This window comes from Mesoplodon bidens (assembly GCF_964165515.1).
Source record: "Mesoplodon bidens genome assembly, chromosome: 14".
Taxonomy (NCBI): domain Eukaryota; kingdom Metazoa; phylum Chordata; class Mammalia; order Artiodactyla; family Ziphiidae; genus Mesoplodon; species Mesoplodon bidens.
The window spans coordinates 49,337,648-49,363,251 of record NC_138170.1 but is presented as its reverse complement, the minus strand read 5'-3'; the positions used below and the strand labels follow the sequence as shown (position 1 = coordinate 49,363,251).

Genomic DNA, 25,604 nt, shown 5'->3' with positions numbered 1-25,604 from the left:
AAAATTGGGGTATAGTTGTTTTACAATGTTGTGTTAGTTTCTACTGTACAGCGAAGTGGAGTTCCCTGTGCTGTACAGCGAAGTGGAGTTCCCTGTGCTATACAGCAGGCTTTCATTAGTTATCTATTTTATACATATTAGTGTATATATATCAATCCCAGTCTCCCAATTCATCCCACTGCTCCTTCCCTCCTTTGTGTCCCTACATTTGTTCTCTACATCTGTCTGTCTATTTCTGCCTTGCAAACCGGTTCATCTGTACCATTTTTCTAGATTCCACATATATGCGTTAATATACGATATTTGTTTTTCTCTTTCTGACTTATTTCACTCTGTATGACAGTCTCTAGGTCCATCCACGTCTCTACAAATGACCCAATTTCGTTCTGTTTTATGTCTGAGTAATATTCCATTGTATATATGTACCACATCTTCTTTATCCATTCATCTGTCGATGGGCATTTAGGTTGCTTCCATGACCTGGCTATTGTAAACAGTGCTGCAATGAACATTGGGGTGCAAGTGTCTTTTTTGAATTATGGTTTTCTCTGGGTATATGCCCAGTAGTGGGGTTGCTGGGTCATATGGTAATTGTATTTTTGGTTTTCTCTGGGTATATGCCCAGTAGTGGGGTTGCTGGGTCATATGGTAATTGTATTTTAGATTTTTAAGGAACCTCCGTACTGTTCTCCATAGTGGCTGTATCAATTTACATAACCACCAGCAGTGCAAGAGGGTTCCCTTTTCTCCACACCCTCTCCAGCATTTGTTTTTTGTAGATTTTCTGATGATGCCCATTCTAACCAGTGTGAGGTGACACCTCATTGTAGTTTTGATTTGCATTTCTCTAATGATTAGTGATGTTGAGCAGCTTTTCATGGGCTTCTTAGCTGTCTGTATGTCTTCATTGGAGAAATGTCTATTTAGGTCTTCTGCCCATTTTTTGATTGCGTTGTTTTTGTAATATTGAGTTGCATGAGCTCTTTATATATTTTGTAGAGTAATCCTTTGTCCATTGATTCGTTTGCAAATATTTTCTCCCATTCTGAGGGTTGTCTTTTTGTCTTGTTTATAGTTTCCTTTGCTGTGCAAAAGCTTTGAAGTTTCATTAGGTCCCCTTTTTTTTTTCCCATTACTCTAGGAGGTGGGTCAAAAAAGATCTTGCTGTGATTTATGTCAAAGAGTGTTCTTCCTATGTTTCCCTCTAAGAGTTTTATAGTGTCCGGTCTTACATTTAGGTCTCTAATCCATTTTGAGTTTTTTTTGTTTTTTTTAAAATTTTTTTGTGGTACGCGGGCTTCTCACTGTTGTGGCCTCTCCTGTTGCAGAGCACAGGCTCCGGACGCACAGGCTCAGTGGCCATGGCTCACGGGCCCAGCCGTTCCACGGCATATGGGATCCTCCCAGACTGGGGCATGAACCCGTGTCCCCTGCCTCAGCAGGCAGACTCTCAACCACTGCGCCACCAGGGAAGCCCTGAGTTTATTTTTATATATGGTGTTCGGGAGTGTTCTAATTTCATTTTTTCTCATGTAGCTGTCCAGTTTTCTCAGCACCACTTATTGAAGAGACTGTCTTTTCTTCATTGTATATCCTTGCCTCCTTTGTGATAGATTAGTTGACCATAGGTGTGTGGATTCATCTCTGGGCTTTCTATCCTGTTCCATTGATCTATATTTCTGTTTTTGTGCCAGTACCATATTGTCTTGATTACTGTAGCTTTGTAGTATAGTGTGAAGTAAGGCAGTCTGATTCTTCCAGCTCCATTTTTTTCCCTCAAGATTGCTTTGGCTATTTGAGGTCTTTTGTGTTTCCATACAAATTGGGCAATTTTTTGTTCTAGTTCTTTAAAAAATGCAATTGGTAATTTGATAGGGATTGCATTGAATCTGTAGATTGCTTTGGGTAGTGTAGTCATTTTCACAATATTGATTCTTCCAATCCAAGAACATGGATTGTTGCTGTCTCTCCATCTGTTGGTATCATCTTTAATTTCTTTCAACAGTGTCTTATAGTTTTCTGCATACAGGTCTTTTGTAGGTAGGTTTATTCCTAGGTATTTTATTCTTTTTGTTGCAATGGTAAATGAGAGTGTTTCCTTAATTTCTCTTTCAGATTTTTCATCACTAGTGTATAGAAATGCAAGAGATTTCTGTGCATTAATTTTGTATCCTACTACTTTACCAAATTCATTGATTAGCACTAGTAGTTTTCTGGTAGCATCTTTAGGATTCTCAATGTATAGTATCATGTCATCTGCAAACAGTGACAGCTTTACTTCTTTTCCGATTTGGATTCTTTTTATTTCTTTTTCTTCTCTGATTGCTGTGGCTAAAACTTCCAAATGGTTTCTGTTTTTCACCATTGAGAATGATGTTGGCTGTGGGTTTGTCATATATGGCCTTTATTATGTTGAGGTAAGTTCCCTTTAGGCCTACTTTCTGGAGGGTTTTTATCATAAATGGGTGTTGAACTTCGTCAAAAGCTTTTTCTGCATCTATTGAGATGATCATATGGTTTTTCTCCTTCAGTTTGTTAATATGGTGTATCACATTGATTGATTTGTGTATATTGAAGAATCCTTGCATTCCTGGGATAAACCCCACTTCATCATGGTGTATGATCCTTTTAATGTGCTGTTGGATACTGTTTGCTAGTATTTTGTTGAGGATGTTTGCATCTATGTTCATCAGTGATATTGGCCTGTAGTTTTCTTTGTTTGTGACATCTTTGTCTGGTTTTGGTATCAGGGTGATGGTGGCCTTGTAGAATGGCTTTGGGAGTGTTCCTCCCTCTGCTATATTTTGGAAGACTTTGAGAAGGATAGGTGTTAGCTCTTCTCTAAATGTTTGGTAGAATTCGCCTGTGAAGCCATTTGGTCCTGGGCTTTTGTTTGTTGGCAGATTTTTAATCACAGTCTCAATTTCAGTTCTTGTGATTGGTCTGTTTATATTTTCTATTTCTTTCTTGTTCAGTCTTGGAAGATTGTGCTTTTCTAAGAATTTGCCCATTTCTTCCAGGTTATCCATTTTATTGACATATAGTTGCTTGTAGTAATCTCTCACGATCCTTTATATTTCTGCAGTGTAAGTTGTTACTTCTCCTGTTTTCATTTCTAATTCTATTGATTTGGGTCTTCTCCCTTTCTTTCTTGATGAGTCTGGCTAAAGGTTTATCGATTTTATCTTCTCAAAGAACCAGCTTTTAGTTTTATTGATCTTTGCTATTGTTTCCTTCAATTCTTTTTCCTTTATTTCTGATCTTATCTTTATGATTTCTTTCCTTCTGCTAACTTTTGGATTGTTTTGTTCTTCTTTCTCTAATTGCTTTAGGTGTAAGGTTAGGTTGTTTATTTGAGATGTTTTTTGTTTCTTGAGGTAGGATTGTATTGCTCTAAACTTCCCTCTTAGAACTACTTTTTCCTCATCCCATAGGTTTTGGGTTGTCTTGTTTTCATTGCCATTTGTGTCTAGGTATTTTTTGATTTCCTCTTTGATTTCTTCAGTGATCTCTTGGTTATTTAGTAGTGTATTGTTTAGCCTCTATGTGTTTTTGTGGGGTTTTTTTGTGGTATGCGGGCCTCTTACTGTTGGGGCCTCTCCTGTTGTGGAGCACAGGCTCTGGACACACAGGCTCAGCGGCCATGGCTCACGGGCCCAGCCGCTCCGCGGCACTTGGGATCTTCCCGGACTGGGGCACGAACCCGTGTCCCCTGCATTGGCAGGTGGACTCTCAACCACTGTGCCACCAGGGAAGCCCCATGTGTTTGTATTTTTAACAGATTTTTCTTGTAATTGATATCTAGTCTCATAGCATTGTGGTCGGAAAGGATACTTGATACGATTTCAGTTTTCTTAAATTTACCAGGGCTTGATTTGTGACCCAGGATATGATCTATCCTGAAGAATGTTCCATGAGCAGTTGAGAAGAAACTGTATTCTGTTTTTGGATGGAAGGTCCTATTAATATCAATTAAGTCCATCTTGTATAATGTATCATTTAAAGCTTGTGTTTTCTTATTTATTTTCATTTTGGATGATCTGTCCATTGGTGAAAGTGGGGTGTTAAAGTCCCCTACTATGATTGTGTTACTGTCGATTTCCCCTTTTATGGCTGTTAGCATTTGCTTTATATATTAAGGTGCTCCTATGTTGGGTGCATAAATATTTACAATTGTTATATTTTCTTCTTGGATCGATCCCTTGATCATTATGTAGTGTCCTTCTTTGTCCCTTCTAATAGTCTTTATTTTAAATTCAATTTTTTTGATATGAGAATTGCTACTCCATCTTTCTTTTGATTTCCATTTGCATGGACTATCTTTTTCCATCCCCTCGCTTTCAGTCTGTATGTGTCCCTAGGCCTCAAGTGGGTCTCTTGTGGACAGCATATATACGGGTCTTGTTTTTGTATCCATTCAGCCAGTCTATATCTTTTGGTGGGAGCATTTAATCCATTTACATTTAAGGTAATTATTGATATGTATGTTTCTATTACCATTTTCTTAACTGTTTTGGGTTTGTTATTGTAAGTCTTTTGCTTCTCTCGTGTTTTCTGCCTAGAGAAGTTCCTTTAGCATTTGTTGTAAAGATGGCTTGGTGGTGCTGAATTCTCTTAGCTTTTGCTTGTCTCTAAAGGTTTTAATTTCTCCATCAAATCTGAATGAGATCCTTGCTGGGTAGAGTGATCTTGGTTGTAGCTTTTCCCCTTTCATCACTTTATGTCCTGCCACTCCTTTCTGGCTTACAGAGTTTCTGCTGAAAGATCTGCTGTTAACCTTATGGAGATTTCCTTGTATGTTATTTGTTGCTTTTCCCTTGCTGCTTTTATTTTTTCTTTGTATTTAATTTTTCATAGTTTGAGTAATATGTGTCTTGGCATGTTTCTCCATGGATTTATCCTGTATGGGACTCTCTGCGCTTCCTGGACTTGATTGACTATCTCCTTCCCCATATTAGGGAAGTTTTCAACTATAATCTCTTGAAATATTTTCTCAGTCCCTTTCTTTTTCTCTTCTTCTTCTGGGACCTCTATAATTCGCATGTTGTTGCATTTAATGTTGTTCCAGAGGTCACTGACCCTGTTCTCAATTCTTTTCTTTCTTTTTTCTTTATTCTGCTCTGTGGTAGTTATTTCCACTATATTATCTTCCCTGTCACTTATCCGTTCTTCTGCCTCAGTCATTCTGCTATTGATTCCTTCTAGAGAATTTTTAATTTCATTTATTGTGTTGTTCATCGTTGTTTGTTTGCTTTTTAATTCTTCTAGTTCCTTGTTAAACGTTTCTCGTATTTTCTCCATTCTATTTCCAAGATCTTGGATCATCTTTACTATCATTATTCTGAATTCTTTTTCAGGTAGACTGCCTATTTCCTCTTCATTTGTTTGGTCTGGTGGGTTTTTACCTTGCTCCTTCATCTGCTGTGTGTTTCTCTGTCTTCTCATTTTTCTTAACTTACTGTGTTTGGGGTCTCCTTTTTGCTGGCCGCCAGTTTGTAGTTCCCGTTGTTTTTGGTGTCTGCCCCCAGTGCCTAAGGTTTGGTTGAATGGGTTGTGGAGGCTTCCTGATGGGGGGGACTGGTACCTGTGTTCTGGGGGATGAGGCTGGATCTTGTCTTCCTGGTGGGCAGGACCACATCCGGTGGTGTGTTTTGGGGTGTCTGTGACCTTATTATGATTTTAGGCAGTCTCTCTTCTAATGGGTGGGATTGTGTTCCTGTCTTGCTAGTTGTTTGGCATAGGGTGTCCAGCATTGTAGCTTGCTGGTTGTTGAGTGGAGCTGGGTCTTAACGTTGAGATGGAGATCTCTGGGAGAGCTTTTGCTGTTTCATATTATGTGGAGCCAGGAGGTCTCTGGTGGACCAATGTCCTGAACTCGGCTCTCCTACCTCTGAGGCACAGTCCTCACACATGGCTGGAGCCCCAAGACCCTATCAGCCACACGGCTCAGAAGAAAAGAGAGAAAATAAGAAAGGAAGAGAGAAAAAAATAATAAATAAAATAAAGTTATTAAAATAAAAAATAAAAGAATTATTAAAAATAAAAAAATTAAAATATAATAAAAAGTAAAAAAGAAGAGAGCAGCCAAACCAAAAAACAAGTCCGCCAATGATAACAAGCACTAAAAACTATACAAAAAAACAAAAACAAACAAAGAAAACGGACAGACAGAACCCTAGGACAAATGGTAAAAGCGAAGCTATACAGACAAAATCACACAAAGAAGCATACACATACACACTCACAAAAAAGAAAAAGGAAAAAAATATATCTATTTATAAAAAAAAGGAAGAGAGCAACCAAATCAATAAACAAATCTACCAATGATAATAACTCTAAATACTAAACTACAATAAACATAAAACCAGAAACAAATTAGATGCAGATAGCAAATTCCAAGTCTACAGTTGCTCCCGAAGTTCACTGCCTCAATTTTGGGATGATTTGTTGTCTATTCAGGTATTCCACAGATGCAGGGTACATCAAGTTGATTGTGGAGATTTAATCTGCTGCTCTTGCTGCTGCTGGGGAAAATTTCCCTTTCTCTTCTTTGTTCACACAGCTCCTGGGGTTCAGCTTTGGATTTGGCCCCGCCTCTGCATTTGGGTCGCCTGAGGGCATCTGTTCTTCCCTCAGACAGGATGGGGTTAAAATAGCAGCTGATTAGGGGGCTCTGGCTCACTCAGGCTGGGGGGAGGGAGGGGTAGAGAATGCAGAACGAGCCTGCGGTGGCAGAAGCCTGCGTGACATTGCAACAGCCTGAGATGCGCTGTGTGTTCTCTTGGGGAAGTTGTCCCTGGATCACAGGCCCCTGGCAGTGGTGGGCTGCACAGGTTCCTGGGAGGGGAGGAGTGGATAGTGACCTGTGCTTGCACACAGGCTTCTTGGTGGTGGCGGCAGCAGCCTTAGCGCTTCATGCCCATCTCTGGTGTCCGCACTGGTAGCTGGCTTGCACCCATCTCTAAAGCTTGTTAAGGTGGTGCTCTGAATCCCCTCTCCTCGCACACCCCAAAACAATGGTCTCTTGCCTCTTATGCAGTTCCATACTTTTTCCCAGACTCCCTCCTGGCTAGCTGTGGCACACCAGCCCCCTTCAGGCTGTGTTCATGCAGCCAACCCCAGTTCTCTCCCTGGGATCTGACGTCCGAAGCCAGAGCCTCAACTCCCAGCCCCCACCTGCCCCTGCAAGTGAGCAGACAAGCCTGTCAGACTGGTGAGTGCTGGTTGGCATGGATCCTCTGTGCAGGAATCTCTCTGCTTTGCCCTCCGCACCCCTGTTGCTGCGCTCTCCTCTGTGGCTCTGAAGCTTCCTCCCCCACCCCCCTGTCTCCACTAGTGAAAGGGCTTCCTAGTGTGTGGAAACTTTTCCTCCTTCACAGCTCCCTCCCAGAGGTGCAGGTCCTGTCCCTATTCTTTTGTCTCAGTTTTTCCTTTTTTCTTTTGCCCTACCCAGGTACGTGGGGAGTTTCTTGCCTTTTGGGAAGTCTGAGGTCTTCTGCCAGTGTTCAGTAGGTGTTCTATAGGAGTTCTTCCACATGTAGATGTATTTCTGATGTATTTGTGGGGAAGAAGGTGATCTCCACGTCTTACTCCTCCACCATCTTGAAGGCCTCCCGACAAAAGCTTTCTCTGCATCTACTGAGATGATCATATGGTTTTTATTCTTCAGTGTGTTAATATGGTGTATCACGTTGATTGATTTGCATATATTGAAGAATCCTTGCATCCCTGGGATAAATCCCACTTGATCATGGTGTATGATCCTTTTAATGTGTTGTTGGGTTCTGTTTGCTAGTATTTTGTTGAGGATTTTTGCATCTATATTCATCAGTGACATTGGTCTGTAATTTTCTTTTTTTGTAGAATTGGTCTGTAATTTTCCTTTTTTTTGGTAGTATCTTTGGTTTTGGTTTCAGGGTGATGGTGACGCTTTTCTTTTTCTTTTTTTGTAGAATTGGTCTGTAATTTTCCTTTTTTTTGGTAGCATCTTTGGTTTTGGTTTCAGGGTGATGGTGACCTCATAGAATGAGTTTGGGAGTGTTCCTTCCTTTGCAATTTTTTGGAAGAGTTTGAGAAGGATGGGTGTTTGCTCTTCTCTAAATGTTTGATAAAATTCACCTGTAAAGCCTCTTTGATTTCCTCTTTGATTTCTTCAGTGATCTCTTGGTTATTTAGTAGTGTATTGTTTAGCCTCTATGTGTTTTTGTGGTTTTTTTTGTGGTATGCGGGCCTCTTACTGTTGTGGCCTCTCCCGTTGCGGAGCACAGGCTCCGGACGCACAGGCTCAGTGACCATGGCTCACGGGCCCAGCCGCTCCGCAGCATGCGGGATGTTCCCGGACCAGGGCCCGAACCCGTGTCCCCTGCATCGGCAGGCAGACTCTCAACCACTGTGCCACCAGGGAAGCCCTTGAGACTTTTTTTTGTAAACTAACATGAGATCTATCCTGAAGAATGTTATGCATGTGCTTGAGAAGAATGTATTCTGATGCTGTTGTGTGGAATATTTTGTATATGTCTGGTAGGTTCATTTGATCTATACTGTTGTTCAAGTCCTCTCTTTCCTTATTGATCTTCTATCTGGATGTCCTATCCATTATTGAAATTGGGGTGTTGAAATCTCCTACTACTATTGTGTTGGTATCTTTTTCTCCCTTCAGTTTTTTAATGTTTGCTTCATATATTTGGGTGCTCTGATACTCATAATTGTTATATCTTCCTGGTGAGTTGACCCTTTTTTCATTATATAATGCCCTTTTTTGTCTCTTGTGACAGTTTTTGACTTAAAGTCTATTTTGTCCTGTATTATCATAGCTACCCCTCCTCTCTTTTGGTTTGTATTTGTATAGAATATCTTTTTCCATCTTTTCACTTTCAGTCTATGTGTATCCTTAAATCTAAAATGGGTCTCTTATAAACAGCGTATGGTTAGATCTTGTTTTTTTAATCCATTCAGCCATCAAAAGTGTTACAGTTTTTAAGCATTTCTTTAAACTCAGTTAATTTATAAATCTGAATACTTTTAAATCCAAGTGTTTCTCAAAACAAATGACCTCTAGTAACTTGAATTTTTCCCCCTCATTTTATATTCTTATTTTCTCTTTCTCCTTTAACAGAGACAACATATCTGATTCATTGGCAAGACCACAATCTGATCCCAAAGATGTGCTCCACAAACCCAGGCAATTGGGTCACATTTGATGATGACCCTGCTTTTCAGTCTTCTCAAAAGTCAAAGAATTTCCCTCTGGAGAATCAAGGCATTTGTAGGCCAAATGGACTTAAACTGAACCTTTCTGGTACTAAGGAATTTCCCAGTGGATATTCCTCCACCAGCAGTACCCCTCTCTCCTCTCCCATCATAGACTTTTATTTCAGTCCAGGACCTCCAAGTAACTCTCCTCTTTCTACACCTACCAAAGACTTCCCAGGTTTTCCTGGCATCCCCAAAGCAGGGACTCATGTGCTTTATCCTATTCCAGAATCAACTTCAAACAGTCCATTTATACCTGGAGCAGGTTCTTCCTTATTGCCTACTAAATCAACCTGTTTATCGCATGCTTCCTTACTCAGTGACCACTCATGTATACATCCAGCTCCCAAAGTGGGTCTTCCAGATGAAATGAGCCCTCACCAGGCTGGCAGCCTAGGGTTCCAAAGTGATACTCCCCAGTTTCAGTATTTTCAGGAGGACTGTGCCTTTTCAAGTCCATTTTGGAAAGATGAAGGCAGTGCTTCCCAGCTCACCTTTGACCCTCCAGGAAGCAGAAAGATGGTCCCATCAAGAGACAAAGAGATGCCTATTGATCAAAAAGGCTTAAATCAATGTTCACTCAGCTACATCTGTGAGAAACTTGAACATCTCCAATCAGCTGAGAACCAAGACTCATTTGGAAATTTGTCTACGCAATATCTGTATGCTGAAGGTGCTGCCTCTTCCTTTGTCCCCCACATGCTCTTCAGGAGTCAGCCAAAAGCCGGATGGTCTTTCATGTTGAGAATTCCTGAGAAGAAGAACATGATGTCTTCCCGTCAGTGGGGGCCAATTTTTCTAAAAGTCTTACCTGGAGGAATTTTGCAAATGTATTATGAGAAGGGGTTAGAAAAACCATTTAAAGAGTTACAGCTCAATCCATATTGCAGGCTTTCTGAACCCAAAGTTGAGAACTTTAGTGTGACAGGAAAAATCCATACTGTGAAGATTGAACATGTGTCTTACACAGAAAAAAGGAAATACCATTCTAAGACAGAAGTAGTTCACGAACCAGATATAGAACAAATGCTGAAGTTGGGATCCACAGAGTACCAGGACTTCCTTGACTTTCTGACCAGTGTGGAGGAGGAGCTGATAAAGCTGCCAGCTGTTTCAAAACCAAAGAAGAACTATGAGGAACAAGAAATTTTCCTTGAAATTGTGGACAACTTTTGGGGTAAAATCACTAAAGAAGAAGGCAAATTGGTTGAAAGTACTGTGATAACTCAAATCTGTTGCCTCTGCTTTGTGAATGGGAACACAGAATGCTTTTTAACTTTGAATGACCTTGAGCTGCAGAAGCGAAATGAATGCTATTTTGAAAAAGACCCAGAAAAGAAGGGGATTGATATTCTTGACTATCATTTTCATAAGTGTGTGAAAGCACAAGAATTTGAGCAATCAAGAATCATTAAGTTTGTACCTCTGGATGCCTGCCGGTTTGAGCTGATGCGTTTCAAGACTTTGTATAGCGGGGAAGATCTTCCCTTTTCCCTGAAGTCTGTAGTGGTTGTCCAGGGGGCGTATGTGGAGCTTCAGGCCTTTGTCAACATGGCCCCGTTGGTCCAGAGACCATCCTTGAGGTCCTGTGACAACATAATGATACACTTTCCTGTTCCATCGCAGTGGATCAAGGCCCTCTGGACCATGAACCTCCAGAGGCAGAAGTCCCTGAAAGCCAAAATGAACCGCCGGGCGTGTCTGGGGAGTTTACATGAACCTGAATCTGAACCTGTCATACAGGTCACTGTGGGGTCAGCAAAATATGAGAGTGCCTACCGGGCTGTCGTATGGAAGATAGACCGGCTTCCTGATAAAAATTCAAGTAAATATTCAACACGCCAAGCTGATTTTCACGTGACATCACTTAAATGTTTTCACCCTCCTCCTTGGGTTGAAACCAGGCTGAGGCAGATGGGGTAACGTCAGTCAGCTGAGGCCATGCTTACATCGCTGGGTGGGAAATGGAGCATTTAGTCAAACAGCTGGTTTATTTTGTCCCCTTATGCCTATTTCTACCAGATAAGTTTAGCCTAAAATTTTTTTAAGATATCATAAGAAATACCATCCGAGGCTAGGATTTTATTATGGATGGTGGTACCGAGGGAAAATTTCTAGTTGGACCTCTTGACGTCAACCATCAGCCTCAGATATTAAAATTATTGTTCAGGGCTTCCCTGGTGGCGCAGTGGTTGGGAGTCCGCCTGCCGATGCAGGGGACGCGGGTTCGTGCCCCGATCTGGGGGGATCCCACATGCTGCGGGGCGGCTGGGCCCATGAGCCATGGCTGCTGGGCCTGCGCGTCCGGAGCCTGTGCTCCGCAGCGGGAGAGGCCACAGCAGTGGGAGGCCCGCGTACCGCAAAAAAAAAAAAAAAAAAAAAAATTATTGTTCATATAGCTTAGATTCCCTAACTGACCTTTTAAGATCTGTCATCCTTGAATATACCTGAACTTTTTTGTATTCTCAGCCAGTACCACTTCCTCCTTAGGTTTTGTTCCCTGCTTCTTGAAATAAGACTACCTTTCATTTTTACCCAAGTTAATTTCTTTTGCTGAATTGACCAATTTGACCATCTTGACAAGTTGTTTTAATTTTAATTAAGCATTAAAATTCAGTTACTTTTTTTTTATTTTGTAAAGCAAACAATTAATCTAGAAGCTTAGAACTTTGAAGAGACAGCCCTAGCACTGCATTTAATTTAAAGTAGTAAGTTAGTAGTGGGTGTAACATAATAAAGCAAAAAAGCACAATTTGAAATTAGGGCTGCTGCCTGTTTTAGTTCAGTTATTTCTGGCAGAACACTGGGCTATGGAGCTAAGTTGGGGGCAGATTTGGGGCATCTGAGTTGATGCATTCATCATTTAGGCAAACCTTTATTGAGCACTTACTGTATTCCAAGTGCCACATCAGGTACTGGGGCTAAAGAGAAGATTGATCCCTGTTTCCAAATAACTCACAGCTGGTCTAATCCTTCAGGGGAATTTAATTACATCCTAGGGCCCTCCACGCTGTGGACTGCAGAGGAAGCATTTTTATTCAGGGTGGGCCTACAGCAGTGTTTCTCAAAACTGGCCATCAGAATAGCCTGAGAGCTTTTAAATAACCTTGATGGTTAAGCTCTACTCTATGCCAATTAAATCAGAATCTCTGGGGGAGGGCCCCAGGCACCCATATGTTTTGAGAGCTCCCCAGGTGAACCTAATGTATGACCCAGGTTGAGGGAAACTGCTCTGCAGGTCTCGTGATGTTTTGGGGCCGGAAGAGCTAGCCCCAGACTACAGTGGACCTAAGGGGCAGCATGCCACCTTGTCTGTGCCCTGCAGTTTTCTGGCTTAACATCTGTCGACTGATTGTATCTTGAGCTACAGACAGGGCCCAGCAGGTGAGAGACACAGCTGGCAGCTGAGGAGCCCTAGGCCCCTGTGCTGAAGGGAAGCCCCCATTCAGTAGCCTTTCCTGACACTCCCTGCTTTTCTCCATTTGTGCCAAATTCCCCTCCACAGTGTCCTCCTGACTCACGGTAGTTGGTGGTTACCTTCTAGTTCCAAGGAACAGCCAGGAGAGCCCAGGCCCAGGGCAGGGAGAGGCAGTGATAGGATAGTGTGGTCACAGGTGTGGCCTCTAACGGCACCTCTTGGTCAACTCCAGCATGATGGGAATATCTTCCAGGATATCATCCACAGCGGTAATGCTTCCTGCCTTCTTTTTTTTTTTTTTTAATTAATTAATTAATTAATTAATGGCTGTGTTGGGTCCCCGTTGCTGCACACGGGCTTTCCCTAGTTGTGGCTCACGGGCTCTAGAGCGCAGGCTCAGTAGTTGTGGCGCACGGGCTTAGTTGCTCTGCGGCATGTGGGATCCTCCTGGACCAGGGCCTGAACCCATCCGTGTCCCCTGCATTGGCAGGCGGATTCCCAACCACTGCGCCACCAGGGAAGTCCCAACTTCCTGCCTTCTTGATAACGTTGCTGGAGGAGCAAGTTCAAACCATTCTCAGATTATCTTCCCCCCAGGGAAACAGATTTTGAGGTTTTGAGTGTGTGGTTCCAAGGGATCTATTCTCAAAGTCATTTGTGCTACTTTTAGGTGAGAGACGTTATAAAAATCAGAATATCATCGCCTTTTATTTTGCTGAACACAAAGGGAAAGGGAGAGGCAGGCTGGAACGTGAACTGTAACCTCCTTGGTCCACAGATGTCCTCTGAGGTCTGGGTGATAACCTGACTCCTGTTGTTCTCCTTTGGTCCTAGGGACGGTCACTGGGCCCAGAACAAAAGGTCAGGTGCACCTTTTGCATGGATTTGCAGCAAAGCTTATGCCTCTGAGAGAGGAGCACAGAGGGCTCAGCCTGCTGGCTTGTCCAGCTCGAGTCAGAGGGCCAGGGGGGCAGGTTCGCAATGGGCCACTCCAGCTGCTCTACCTCGGAGCAGGCACTCCAGCTAGACCCTCTGGGGCAACCACGCTTTTTTTTTTTCAAACTGAGAACCTGTACCAATCATTCTTTTCTAATTTTGGAAGGAGAACAACATACAAAGCTTCTTGTGAAAATGATCCTGTTCATAACAGTGCATTTTCTCAGAATTAATGGTAGAGTTAATTGATCCAGTCCACAAGAATTTAATAAGAGGGCTCACTCATTCACACGTCCATTCCACAAACACCCACTGAATTTCCTCTAGGTACAGGCTCCGTGCTGGGTGCTTGGGGGATACAGATGCAAACATGATCCCTGCTGTCTGGAAACATAAGTCTAGCAGGCGAGGCAGATGCGGAAGCAACTATCCAAATGAGCTGTGGAAATCTGCTCTTCTCTTCTGGAACATGTACAGACGTTATCTAATAGGGATCCCAGAGAAAGGAGTCATCAACTGCAGGGGGCAGTGGGGAAGGCTCTGCTGGAGAGGCGATGCTTCAGCTTGGTCTGTGAGAACCAGTGGGACTCCATCAAGGATAGAAACAGCAGAAACACAGGCGTGTCAATGGGGGATCTTACCTGATTTATGGGACCGAGGGGATAGCTGGAGAAGAAACCAGCCTGCCAAGAGGGTCGTGAGCCATGCTGTGGGGTGTGGAGTTTGTCAGCAGGGCCTCAGGAATGTTTTCAGGCATGACTGTGACAGAATCCTACCTTGTTTTAGAAAGTCAGGCGTATGTTGCAGAGGAAAGATTCAGGAGTAGATTATAGTACAGGGAGGCTGGTAGGAGGGGAGAGAGGCTGAGCAAGGTGGAGGGCCGTGGGAGCGCTGAGACAGAGGTGAGCGGTGGGTGAGCGAATTCAGAAGAGGTGACCCCGAGACAGTGACAGATGGTCTGTGGGCCTGGGGGAAAGGGAGCGGCTGGGAGGAGGTCCTGGTGGGCGATGGTGCCATTAGCTGAGATAGCCTCTCCTCTCTCCTTTTAAAATCTGTTTCCCAGCTCTGGCTGCATGTTAGAGTCCTTAAAATCTTTAGAGCTTTAATATTTAAAATACCCATATTTAGGCCTCATCCCTACCAATCAGACTCCCAGGGTGAGGCCCAGCTATTGGTGCTTGTAAGAGGCTCTCCCATGCAGCTGGCCTCGTGCCTCTCCTGGGAGACCTGTCATGGCCTCCTAGGCATCAATCCTCCCTGCTCTGTGTACCCCTGTGTCTTCTAGAGCCCTTTTATTGCCCTCCCATCCATATTTACCACAGCTGAGCTCACTGAGAACAATTTGAAGAGTGTGCATTCCCAGAGAGGCTGGCTGGACTTGGCCTTGGCCTTTGGGAATTCTTGTGGAAGACTGTCATAACACCAGGCTCACACAGACTGTGAGCATTCCAGACAATTACATGGTGAGAATTCACTGACCAAATTCTTTGGGATCAAAGCTGCTTTGTTCAAATCAGGTCTGTGCGGAGCCTGGGGGAGGGGGCAGGGGGCAGCTGTGAGCCAGGCTGGGGCCCAGACACTTCTGGGATCACGTGGCCCTGTCGCCGAAGCTTCTCCACGATAGGGCTGGGGGGAGGATAATGCAAAGAGTGAGAGGCTGCCTTGCATTTTGCTTCTTGAGAAGAAGCATAGAAAGAGTAAGGTTGGGGCAGAGAGGAAATCTTTATCCTAAGGCAGTGCTTCTCAAACTTTTGTGTGCATATGAATCACCTTGTTAAAATGTGGACTCTGAATCAGCAGGTGGGGCTCCCCCATACTGTGTCACCCACACGTGCTCCGGTGATGCCAGCGCGGCTGGCCACGGACCTCACGTAGAGGAGCAAGGACTTAGAGTATCTCAATGTTTCTATATGATTTTAAAATCACTTGGGTATTTAGAGAACAGAGGATTTTAAAAGAGGGTCTTTAAAACGTTACCCTTTCAAGCTAGTTTCTGAAAAACCTGTTAGAAAAAAATTTTTTTAAAAGGAAATGAAAAAAATATATGAAGTATACGTACTAATTAAAAAAAATTTTATGCCCCTTTCCTGGGGATTTTTGAGATCGGAATTGAATTTTCCTATTGGTGAAATAACTTATATGTGATTTCAGGGGAGGTGGGAAGGGATGCTGGCTCCTTAAATGTCTCTTCTACCAGCACATCAATGCTTAATATTCCTTTAACAGTGGGTGAGCCTTTCGTTTTACAACAAAGGTTGGCCCCAGATAGTTCATTCAGGCTAAGGTGTGAATGACAACAGAGGACAGTTTCTTGTGCACAGATTTTGCTGGGGGTGGGACAGAGGAGGAGGGGGGGGAGGAGGAGGAAGAGAAGGTGGTGGAAAAGGAGGGGGAGGGAGAGAGAGGAAAAGGGAGGAAGGAGAGGGAGAAGAGAATGAGGACATTTGAAAACACCGATTAGCCATAAAGGGTACATATGGTAGCGTAGACGTAGAAAGAGAAGTGAGCATGGTGGAGGGTCAATTAACAAATGTATCTATCTCCACTTTCCCAGTTTTACCAATTTTTAAATATGACTCGCCTTTACTTTTTTCTTTGCTTTCTCTTCAGCACATTGGTGGTTCTCTCCTCCTCCACTACTTGTGTTATCCTTCTACCATTCATTCCCTCCAGCTCTCACCAATTCAGTTTCAGATGTGAAATATTTTGGTTCAAGAGGGACCCGGTATCTACTAGACCTAAATAGATTTCGTGATTTGCATTCCTGGTCCTTAGAAAGTGATGAGGGACTAATTACCGAAGCCCGAGAGTGCCCCCTGGTGGTCAGTACTGAGATAAAGAACATGATTTTCCTCTATCTTTTATTCATTCACTTGTAAATTCCACAAATATCCTTTGAGCCCCAAATGTGCCAGGCTTGTGCTAAGGACGGACATGATACTTCTCTTCATGGATATCAAAATCCAAAGGGAGTGTGAATTATTAAACATTGTAGAGTATTTAGAGTTTTAAAAGCCAGGAAGAATATGCCAGAAAACTTGAAAGGAAAAACGTTCTCCTTTTACCAGTTTTTTAGAAAAGTGGGTAGAAAGGTTTTGTTTCTAAACCTATTTTTGGAGTACTAGGTCTTCAGCTTGGGTGATTTTTATTGCAAAAGTTCCAAAAAAGTTTTTCTTTAAAATATGAATATCAATATTCACATCTAATATCAATTAGATCATCTCCAATATAATTTTCAGCTCTAAAAGTGTAGAATTCATGGTGCTTTCATTAGCAAAATTATGGTAATTAAATAACAATACTGAATTTATAATAGAATAGCACTGTGCACTTCTATCTATACCACTATAGTATACCACGTCCCTAGAGCTCTTATGTGTGCCAACTAGCTTGTTTAATCCTCACAGCAATCCCATAAGGTTCGTGTTGTTATCTTCATCATCACCCCCATTTTCAAATGGGGAAACTGAGGCCCACAGAGATCAAATAACTTGCCAAGGGTCATCCACCTTTTTTTTTTTTTTATGCGGTACGCGGGCCTCTCACTGTTGTGGCTTCTCCTGGTGCGGAGCACAGGCTCCAGACACGCAGGTTCAGCGGCCATGGCTCACAGGCCCAGCCGCTCCGCAGCATGCGGGATCTTCCCAGACAGGGGCACGAACCCGTGTCCCCTGCATCGGCAGGCAGACTTTCAACCACTGCGCCACCAGGGAAGCCTCATCCACCTTTTAAGTAGCAGAGCTGGGATCTGACCCTGGGCCATCTGAGTCCAGTGTTTATGTGCTTAACCACTATGCCATAAAGGACTGAAGACTGCCTGAATTAAGTTTAAATAAACTTATGTATTCTGCAGACAGAAGGCCAGAAAGGCTAATGGATTGTGGAATCTCCCCTGGCTTTGTGTGTGTGTGTGAATAAAGTTATCACTTGCCTGCAGTGATCTGGGTAGCTTAGAGCATCTCTGAGGTCGCTGTTGTCCTCCCCTACAAGTGAGAGGAAATGCTAATGAGCATCTGTTGGTTAATTGATGGATGACTTCTCAAGGCCTTTTACAGCCTTAGAATTCTATTAGTCTCTCTACAAGAAACAGGTTGTAAGGCATGAAAGGCAATTTATCTTTCTGTACTCTTCTAGGGTGTGATGGCTTAGGAATGAATATGATTTGAACCTAATATATTTTTAGAGGGTGTCAAATTCAGAACCAGGCAGATCCATCTCCTGACCCTAAACATGGTCCTAAAGTAAATGGCTTGAGCAAATTGGATCCCAAAGATTACAGGTGGGGAATTTTGAAGTGTGTCCATATTTCATTGGAGATCAAAGAAGCCCAACTAAAAGAATTGTGGGCTGACTCACATGATAACTTCTTTTTGAAAGGACTATTTTATCTTGAAGATTATGAGTTTGGAGGAACTAAGGTGATTGGCAGTGGGAAGAATCAGAACGTGTGAAATTCCTTAAATTATTGACTTAAATAACTTTGTGTTACACATAATAAAAAAAAAAAACCCTTTACACTGTGCGAAAAAAAAAGAAGTGAAATCCTTTAAACTCTTGTTTTTGTGCCTAAAACTATATTCTGATGGAAATGTTCTTGTGTCATGTCAGGGGTATAGTAATTTAATCTGGCTTTTGAAATTATTGTCATCTCATACATTTAATTTAAGTAAAGATAGCTGCATGGGATATGTAGATGCTGTGGACTAAGGCAACAGAATCATGGAACATTTATAGAGTTACTATAGTGATTACATTGAAAATATTTTTTACTCCATTGTAACACACACACAGTACCTGACCCCTCTTAAAGCTTTGTGTATATCTGATATCCCTAGGTCTGGCACAGAGCCTGGCTTGGCATAGAGTAGGTGCTCAATATATGGCAAAGTAAAGTGAAAACAGATATTGTATTGAAACACTGAAAGTCAGCATGCCCATATTTACACAGTACATTAGTTCCAGTCAAAGCTTTAAGGAGGGTGAGTGGGAATTAGTGTACTAAAAAATAATCCATTCTACTAAAAAAAGAATTCTTGGCCTAGAATATTTTCTGAAATGTAAAAAAATTCATTAAGTTTAACTTAAAAAAAAATCATCTTTTTAATGTGACCTAATTTAGGCTGAAATTTACCTTTGCATTATCTATCAATAAATAGAGTGGTAAGAAAATGAATAAATTAAGAATTACTGTAAGATCTTATTCAGTCTACTTAAGAGAAAGTTTTCTTTCTTTACAGATCTTATGCACATTATAGCCAAATAATGATGCTTAACATAAATATTACTCACCTTTTAATTTAAAAAACTTAGCATACTTTTATTATTCTGAATTAGAATCACCCAATAGAAGGCACTCACATATGAACTTGATATAATTCTAAATTTTTCTGATCGCTGTATTGTTGGTCATTGTTTTATTTGAATAATTAAATGAAATATTAAACTTTCTTTTTAAAAAAAGAAGCAGCATACTTCTCATTGAAAACATTTTGGGAGTTAACATATATAACTATATAATGATAAAGTTGTACTTATTTTAAAGCTAGTACTTGAAAAATGCAGGTAGACTTCCCTCCAGTTAGTGCAAAATTGTGAATTTTGATGGTATGTCGTTTAATGAAATTCACACAACCATAGTGCTAATGGAAATGCTTATTAAAGAGAGGGATGCATGCCTCTTATGCTCAAGAGAAATGTTCAATGGCCATTGAAATACTTTGACTGACCATTTGATTTTTTTCTTCAAGGTCCTGATCATCCCCATTGTTTGTCATACAAACTAGAACTTGGATCAGACCAAGAAATTCCCTCTGATTGGTATCCATTTGCTACTGTTCAGTTTGGGATTCTTGACACCTGTGCCTCAAGGACAGAGGTCAGGTCTCTGGGGGTGGAGAGTGATGTCCAGCCACAGAAACATGTTCATCAGCGAGCCTGCTACAACATCCAGGTACATCCTGAAGCCCTTGAGTTCAAGTTGGGGCTTCCGAAGCTTTGACCTGATTTGGCTTTAGATATTGGCTTTGCCCTCTTAAGTGACTGTGTGTGTGTATGTGTGTATTTGACCTAGAAAAGAGTGATGGTCACCAGTGAGCCGAGTTCTTCCCCTCAGTTCTAGAGAACATTGGGAGCCTGAGGACACAGTGCTGTGTACTTAACTCAGCTCTCAATGAAAAACAGGGCATTAAAAATAAGTTCACATTTCAGAAGCATATTTATAATAAAGATTTTGTCAGAACAGCATTTCCCAAGATGTGTTCTATGGAACATATGTCCCATATAATGATCCAAGAAAAAAATAAGTTGGGGAACGTTGTACACTAAATTAATGTTGAACAAAGGCTCTGAGAAGTTCTGCAGTAAAGAAACTTGTTAAAGTTAACTCAGTTTCTCCCAACTCATCACTTATGGAATCTTGTCTCCTGTAAAACACCTATCAATATCTTCTGGAATAGTATTCTGTGGAGCACTCTTTGGGAAATACTGAGTTACTCTATCACCACAATTTTAAATGTTCACCATCAGCTCATCTGCATTCTTGTGCCAGGTGAATTAAAGAGTGACATACACTTGCACAAGTTTGTTCCTAAACTTGCTTTTCCTTATCATCTTCAGACTTAGATATAGAGACAACCTCTGTCACACATTTCCAATAGTATCTTTTTTTTTTTTAATTTATTTATTTTTGGCTGCGTTGGGTCTTCGTTGCTGTGTGCTGGCTTTCTCGAGTTGCGGCGAGCGGGGGCTACTCTTCGTTGCAGTGCACAGGCTTCTCACTGTGGTGGCTTCTCTTGTTGTGGAGCACGGCCTCTAGGCCCGCGGGCTCAGTAGTTGTGGCTCGTGGGCTCTAGAGCGCAGGCTCAGTAGTTGTGGTGCATGGGCTTAGTTGCTCCGTGGCATGTGGGATCTTCCCGGACCAGGGCTCAAACCCATGTCCCCTTCATGGGCAGGCAGATTCTTAACTACTGCGCCACAAGGGAAGTCTCCCTTAGTATCTTGAAATGGTGTGATTATATAAGACATCATTAGCACCAACTGGTGGTTCTATAATATAGTAACCAAGTCTGGATTTTTCTTTATTTTGGACTATCTGTTCGGAAGCCTGTATGTTTGGGTCCAGTGATTTTTATTCTATTGGTAAAATGGAGGATGAATGGGTGCTGTTCTGTGCAGCCCCTTCAGGATTGAAGGACTTATTCCCTCGGCAGCTGGGAATTGCCCTGGATGAAGAAGGATGCCATGCTCCAGGTCACGCCCCCTTCCTGGGGCAGCCTGTGTCCAGTAACTGGTGGATCAGGGGTCTAAAGACCCTTTTACCTCAAGTTGGAATAACCCTGCGGGGCCTTCGTAGCTTCAGCCCTCCCTGGGGATCGGCTGAAGCCTTTACTGTGACTGCTTTGCGGCCCGACTTCTCCCTCTTCCTGTTCTGCTCCCTTCCCTCCCCTCCTCGTCAGGTGTCCTCCCCAGTAAACGTTCTGCACATCAGTCTCCATCTCAGCATCTGCTTCTTGGGGAAGCTGACCTGTAACACTAGGCATCTAAGTATTATGTGTGACTGAAATGTGTGTCAGGTGCTCATGGAGATGTCATTTATACCATTTGCTGTTCATGGGATGTACCAGTTTCATCTAGTTGTAGAGGACCGCTCAAAATTATATACCAAAGTCTCTTTAGCTTTAATAGCATTGGTGGCAGTCAGTTTCAAAATGTTATCCTCCATTTAATAAGTATTTATTGAGCAATTTCAAAGTGCCAGCTGCTGCCGTAGATGCTGGGAACACAAAGGTGAACAAGAGACAACTCCCTGTCCTCATAAAGCCTACCTTCTAGTGGTGGAACAAAAAATAATTAGTAAACAAGCAAATAACATAATTTTCAGTAGTGACAAATTCTAAGAAGAGAGTAAAAGAGGGTCACAGGATAGAGAGGGATGGAGGGCTTCCTTATCTAGAGTGGTCCTGGAGGGCCTCTGTGCGGAGGTACTGTTTGAGGTGAGATGAAAAAGATGAGGGGCAGGCAGGTGGTTTGGCCCAGCTGTTTACTGTTGTAAACTAGTTTTAGTTAGAGAGATGATTGGGGGGTGTGCTCTAAATCTCAGGTGGGCTAGAGGCTGGATATATGATACTCCGGGGGGATCTTTGATCACATGTCTAGCCGGATTTGTAAATGTCTTATCAGTATATGTAGTCTGTATACATTTTATAAAACTCATGTCTGACTTAGAAGAAAGTTTGTCCTCTTCAAGATTTGACCCTAGAAGGGAAGGATTTAGGAGACTCTGTTGTCCCAAAGGAGAGCAGTGTGCTTCACTTGGGAACGGGCGTGACAGGGTAGATGGGCTGTGTTTGTGTCCAAAGGATGAGGTGGCTAGAGTCCTTGCCTCATTTACAAACGAGGATTGAAGAGATGTTATGCTGTGTTGCATTTGTTAATGCTGCCCCTGTTTTGCTTTTGCATGACAGGTTGAAATAGAAAAGAAGTGGATTAAAATCGCTGGAGAAGACCCAGATAAAGCTGGTGACTGCGTAACTCAGTAGGAGTAGCAAGAGTCAGTGATGACGACCCACTTTCCAAAAACGTAATTCACAGAAACCACACAAAGTTCTGCTACTGTAGAGTGGAAATGACAGGTCCAGTGGTTACGTTTAGACCTGCAACCGAACTGTCTGTACTTTATGCTTTTGATATGTTTGTGCCCTGGGGGTGTGATCTAAACTGTGTCCATAATTTTCATGATGTTTTTGTTTCCTAGTGAAACTCAAAGGCGCTATTATTGTGACCTGACAGCCACTTGGCCAAAGCATTTTTGATTTTTTTTTTTTTTTTTTTTTTTTTGTGGTACGCGGGCCTCTCACTGTTGTGGCCTCTCCCGTTGCGGAGCACAGGCTGCGGACGCGCAGGCTCAGCGGCCATGGCTCACGGGCCCAGCCGCTCTGCGGCACGTGGGATCTTCCCGGACCGGGGCATGAACCCGTGTCCCCTGCATCGGCAGGCGGACTCTCAACCACTGCGCCACCACGGAAGCCCATTTTTGATTTTTGATTACTTGGTGGCTGATTGTTTTGCCTTCTGGGTTACCTGGGGCCATATTTATTATCCTCCAGCCCCTGCCTCTTCTTATTGAGCTAGCAGTAGTACTAGAGGACGAGGCAATCAAAGGAGACATAAACCAATGTACTTAATTTTCCCTCTTGCTCTTCTCTGAAACGTGGCTAGTTGTAGGATGATGTTGAAACCACAGGCTAACATGGAGATGTGGGACTATCTCTGACTCTGAATTATTTTCTTCCTGTCCTATTACCACACTGGTGAGTAACCATCAGCTGTATTTGGTACCTGTCTTTCACCCACGGTATCATTATTTTCAAAATACATTTGTATCCTGGTGTGTGCTGCAGAGAAGCTAGTTCTGTTGATATACATATTTTAGTACAAGTCACTAAGACATATTGCCCTTTGCTTGGAGAGATTCCTTTCAAAATGGAATCCCAGTATTGGACACTAGTTAAAATATTTATGTATGTTAAAAATGAACTTTTAAAGTTCATGAATATTGTTTCCCAGAAGTGCAGACTCTAAGAATGTGTTTTGATAAAGTTTTTTTTTTGTAATTAACACAAGCTTCTCTTGAGTAGAAGTCTAAATCATATTATGATTATTTTATGTTAATTCTGCTATCATGCTATTTATGCTAATTCTGCTTAATTTAGAGTAATTTTCTTTAAAAGATGAGCGAAGTGAAAGACACTAGATTGTTTTATCTACGTTTCTAAGAAGTGATATTTCTGTTCTTCAAAGTCAGGTAAATGTTTTTTATGAAAAGCCCATGGCATTAGCAGTTATAATTCTGTTTATAATTTCCTTTCAGTGTTTATAGTGAAAGGTCAGACTTTTAAATTTAGGAAATCTATATTCTAGGTATTTTTTTAGTCAGAAAAACATGTGGAAAAAACATGTGGTATTAATGTACCTTCAATTTATGTTGATCCTTAAATATGATTAGGGGGTATTTTTCTTTATTTACTAGATTTGTTTTGAGTCAAAACTGATATAATAGCGTTCTTCCAAACAACATTGTTTGTTGGCCCACAGAGTTTGTGTCATACATTTTATTTAATGTTACATTACATTCATTTTAATCTGTTAAAAAATGCAGATTTTATAAAACAAACATGATCTGTATCAATCAGCAGATTTAATGCTTCTCATTATTTTACTGTAAAGACAAAGAATGCAAAAGTTGACTGTTAAAATGAATTGGTATTGCTCTTTTTAACTTCAGCTGATGTATTGCTCATAATATCATATGCTTGAGACTCACTGTTGATGTATAGGAGGGCAAATCTATGTGCGTGTCATTTAAAAAAAATTCCACCATCCTGCCTCATCATCTGGTGTGGCACATTCTGGAGTGACTTCAATCTGCTCAGAACAAATATGGAGGCGGGCGGAACCTGATGCTGCTCCATGATACCAGGGACGGTAGCTGGGTTAATTACTGCTGGTCCTTTCAGATCTGTTTTATGGCATCCTGCCCATAAAGAACTCAGAATCTGATTCAGATGAACTTGATGAATATTTACACCTCAAAGTAATTTCAGCACAGGGTTCAATTAATCACCCCCTAGGCTTCACAGGTTGCCAGTATGTGTGGGTACCTCACTGCTGGGGTCATTTATTCATCAGCCCTCCTGCCTTCAGGAACATCTCAAGATTCAGTGCTGGAAATGTAACAAAAGGCTGACTGAAGCCCAAGTGAGTTTCGGCAGCAATGCAAAGGTTGATGGCAGGAACAGCGGGGTGCTGCAGCATAATTGTTCATTTGCACATCTATTAGGATCCTTAAATATTCATTACTTAAAGTTAAATTAACATTCTGTGTCAGGTGGAGAGGCTTTTTAATACAGTTCTTCTGACCTCAGAAATGGCAGAAGGTCAAATGTGATCCTGATGCTCTAAGTGAAAAATCATGTAGGGTCCACATAGACTTACAAATTAAGAAGTAGAATCTCCTTTGCCAGAAAGTAAATGATGATCTTCAAAACAACAACAATAAAAACTCCTGCTTTTAAGGTAGGGAATGGAGGAAGGAAGTGAATGAAGGAGGAATTACTCCTTTCTAGCATTTTAATTTAGGTAATTTAGATCAATGCTTTATAAGTTTGACCCCCTTGGGGGGTCATTTGTTTAATTGACACAATGGCAGACTTCCAAGGAGTTGGCCAGTTTGGGATGAATTGTTCTGCTCTAATTGGTTTGGTCTGGTTGCCTTACCAGTCAAAGGATCATATTAACTGCGTAAATGAATTCATGGCTTGATGGTTACCTGATCAATTTACAGATCTGAATTTAAGGACATTTCCTTTTTTTATGGGGATAGAAATAGTTTAAACATTAAAAAAAGTATGGGAAAAAAACCCTTCCTAGCATAAATAAAGGCTGGCATTTTTTGACCTGATTTATATATTAAACAGTTCTAGGGTTTTAGTTCCCTTCATTCTGGGTCTGTGCTTTCGATATAGACCTTCTTCTCTTATAAATTAGGCCAGAAGGCCTTCCTTAATAATGACTAAGTATTATTATATCTTATTCAAAATATGATTTTATGTCATCAGTACAAATATAAAACAGATTGAGCCTTAATAATCATGTAACAAAGTATTTTGTAGATTGCATATTGATTTTTTAAAATTAAAGATGTATTTCAAATGATTCTTGCTGTTCAATGGACTTATATCTTCTTTTGCAAGGTCTGGGGCAATTTTTTTTTAAGGTTTGAAATCAATTTCAATAACGTTAAACAATTGACTCTGTCGGGCAAATGTATACCTGCTTCACTATTAAGCACTCAGTGTACATGGCGTCTTGGCACATCCTGGAAAAATAACACAATCAAACTACAATTTGTGATGTTAAAAGATGATTTTTAAAAGAGGATATAATCATTACTCTCATAAATGGTATGAGTATGTGCCCAAGATCTTACTTAACTCATTAA

At 41.6% G+C, this 25,604-nt stretch overlaps 1 protein-coding gene across 3 annotated transcripts in view; it reads left to right on the top strand.

Annotated features, from left to right (window-relative positions):
* STON1 (stonin 1) overlaps positions 1-25,318 on the top strand; it is a 58,121-nt gene extending 32,803 nt beyond the window's left edge. For 2 of the 3 annotated variants that reach the window (XM_081254545.1, XM_081254546.1), the window contains exons 2-4: positions 9,116-11,077; positions 19,354-19,556; positions 22,069-25,318. In XM_081254545.1, the coding sequence (XP_081110671.1) occupies positions 9,163-11,077; positions 19,354-19,556; positions 22,069-22,143 (2,193 nt within the window). In that variant the 5' untranslated portion in view covers positions 9,116-9,162 and the 3' untranslated portion in view covers positions 22,144-25,318. Of the gene's footprint in view, positions 1-7,164; positions 7,214-9,115; positions 11,078-19,353; positions 19,557-22,068 lie in introns of those variants that run through there. The other variant, XM_081254547.1, reaches the window with a different exon arrangement.
* The last annotated feature ends 286 nt before the right edge of the window (positions 25,319-25,604 follow it).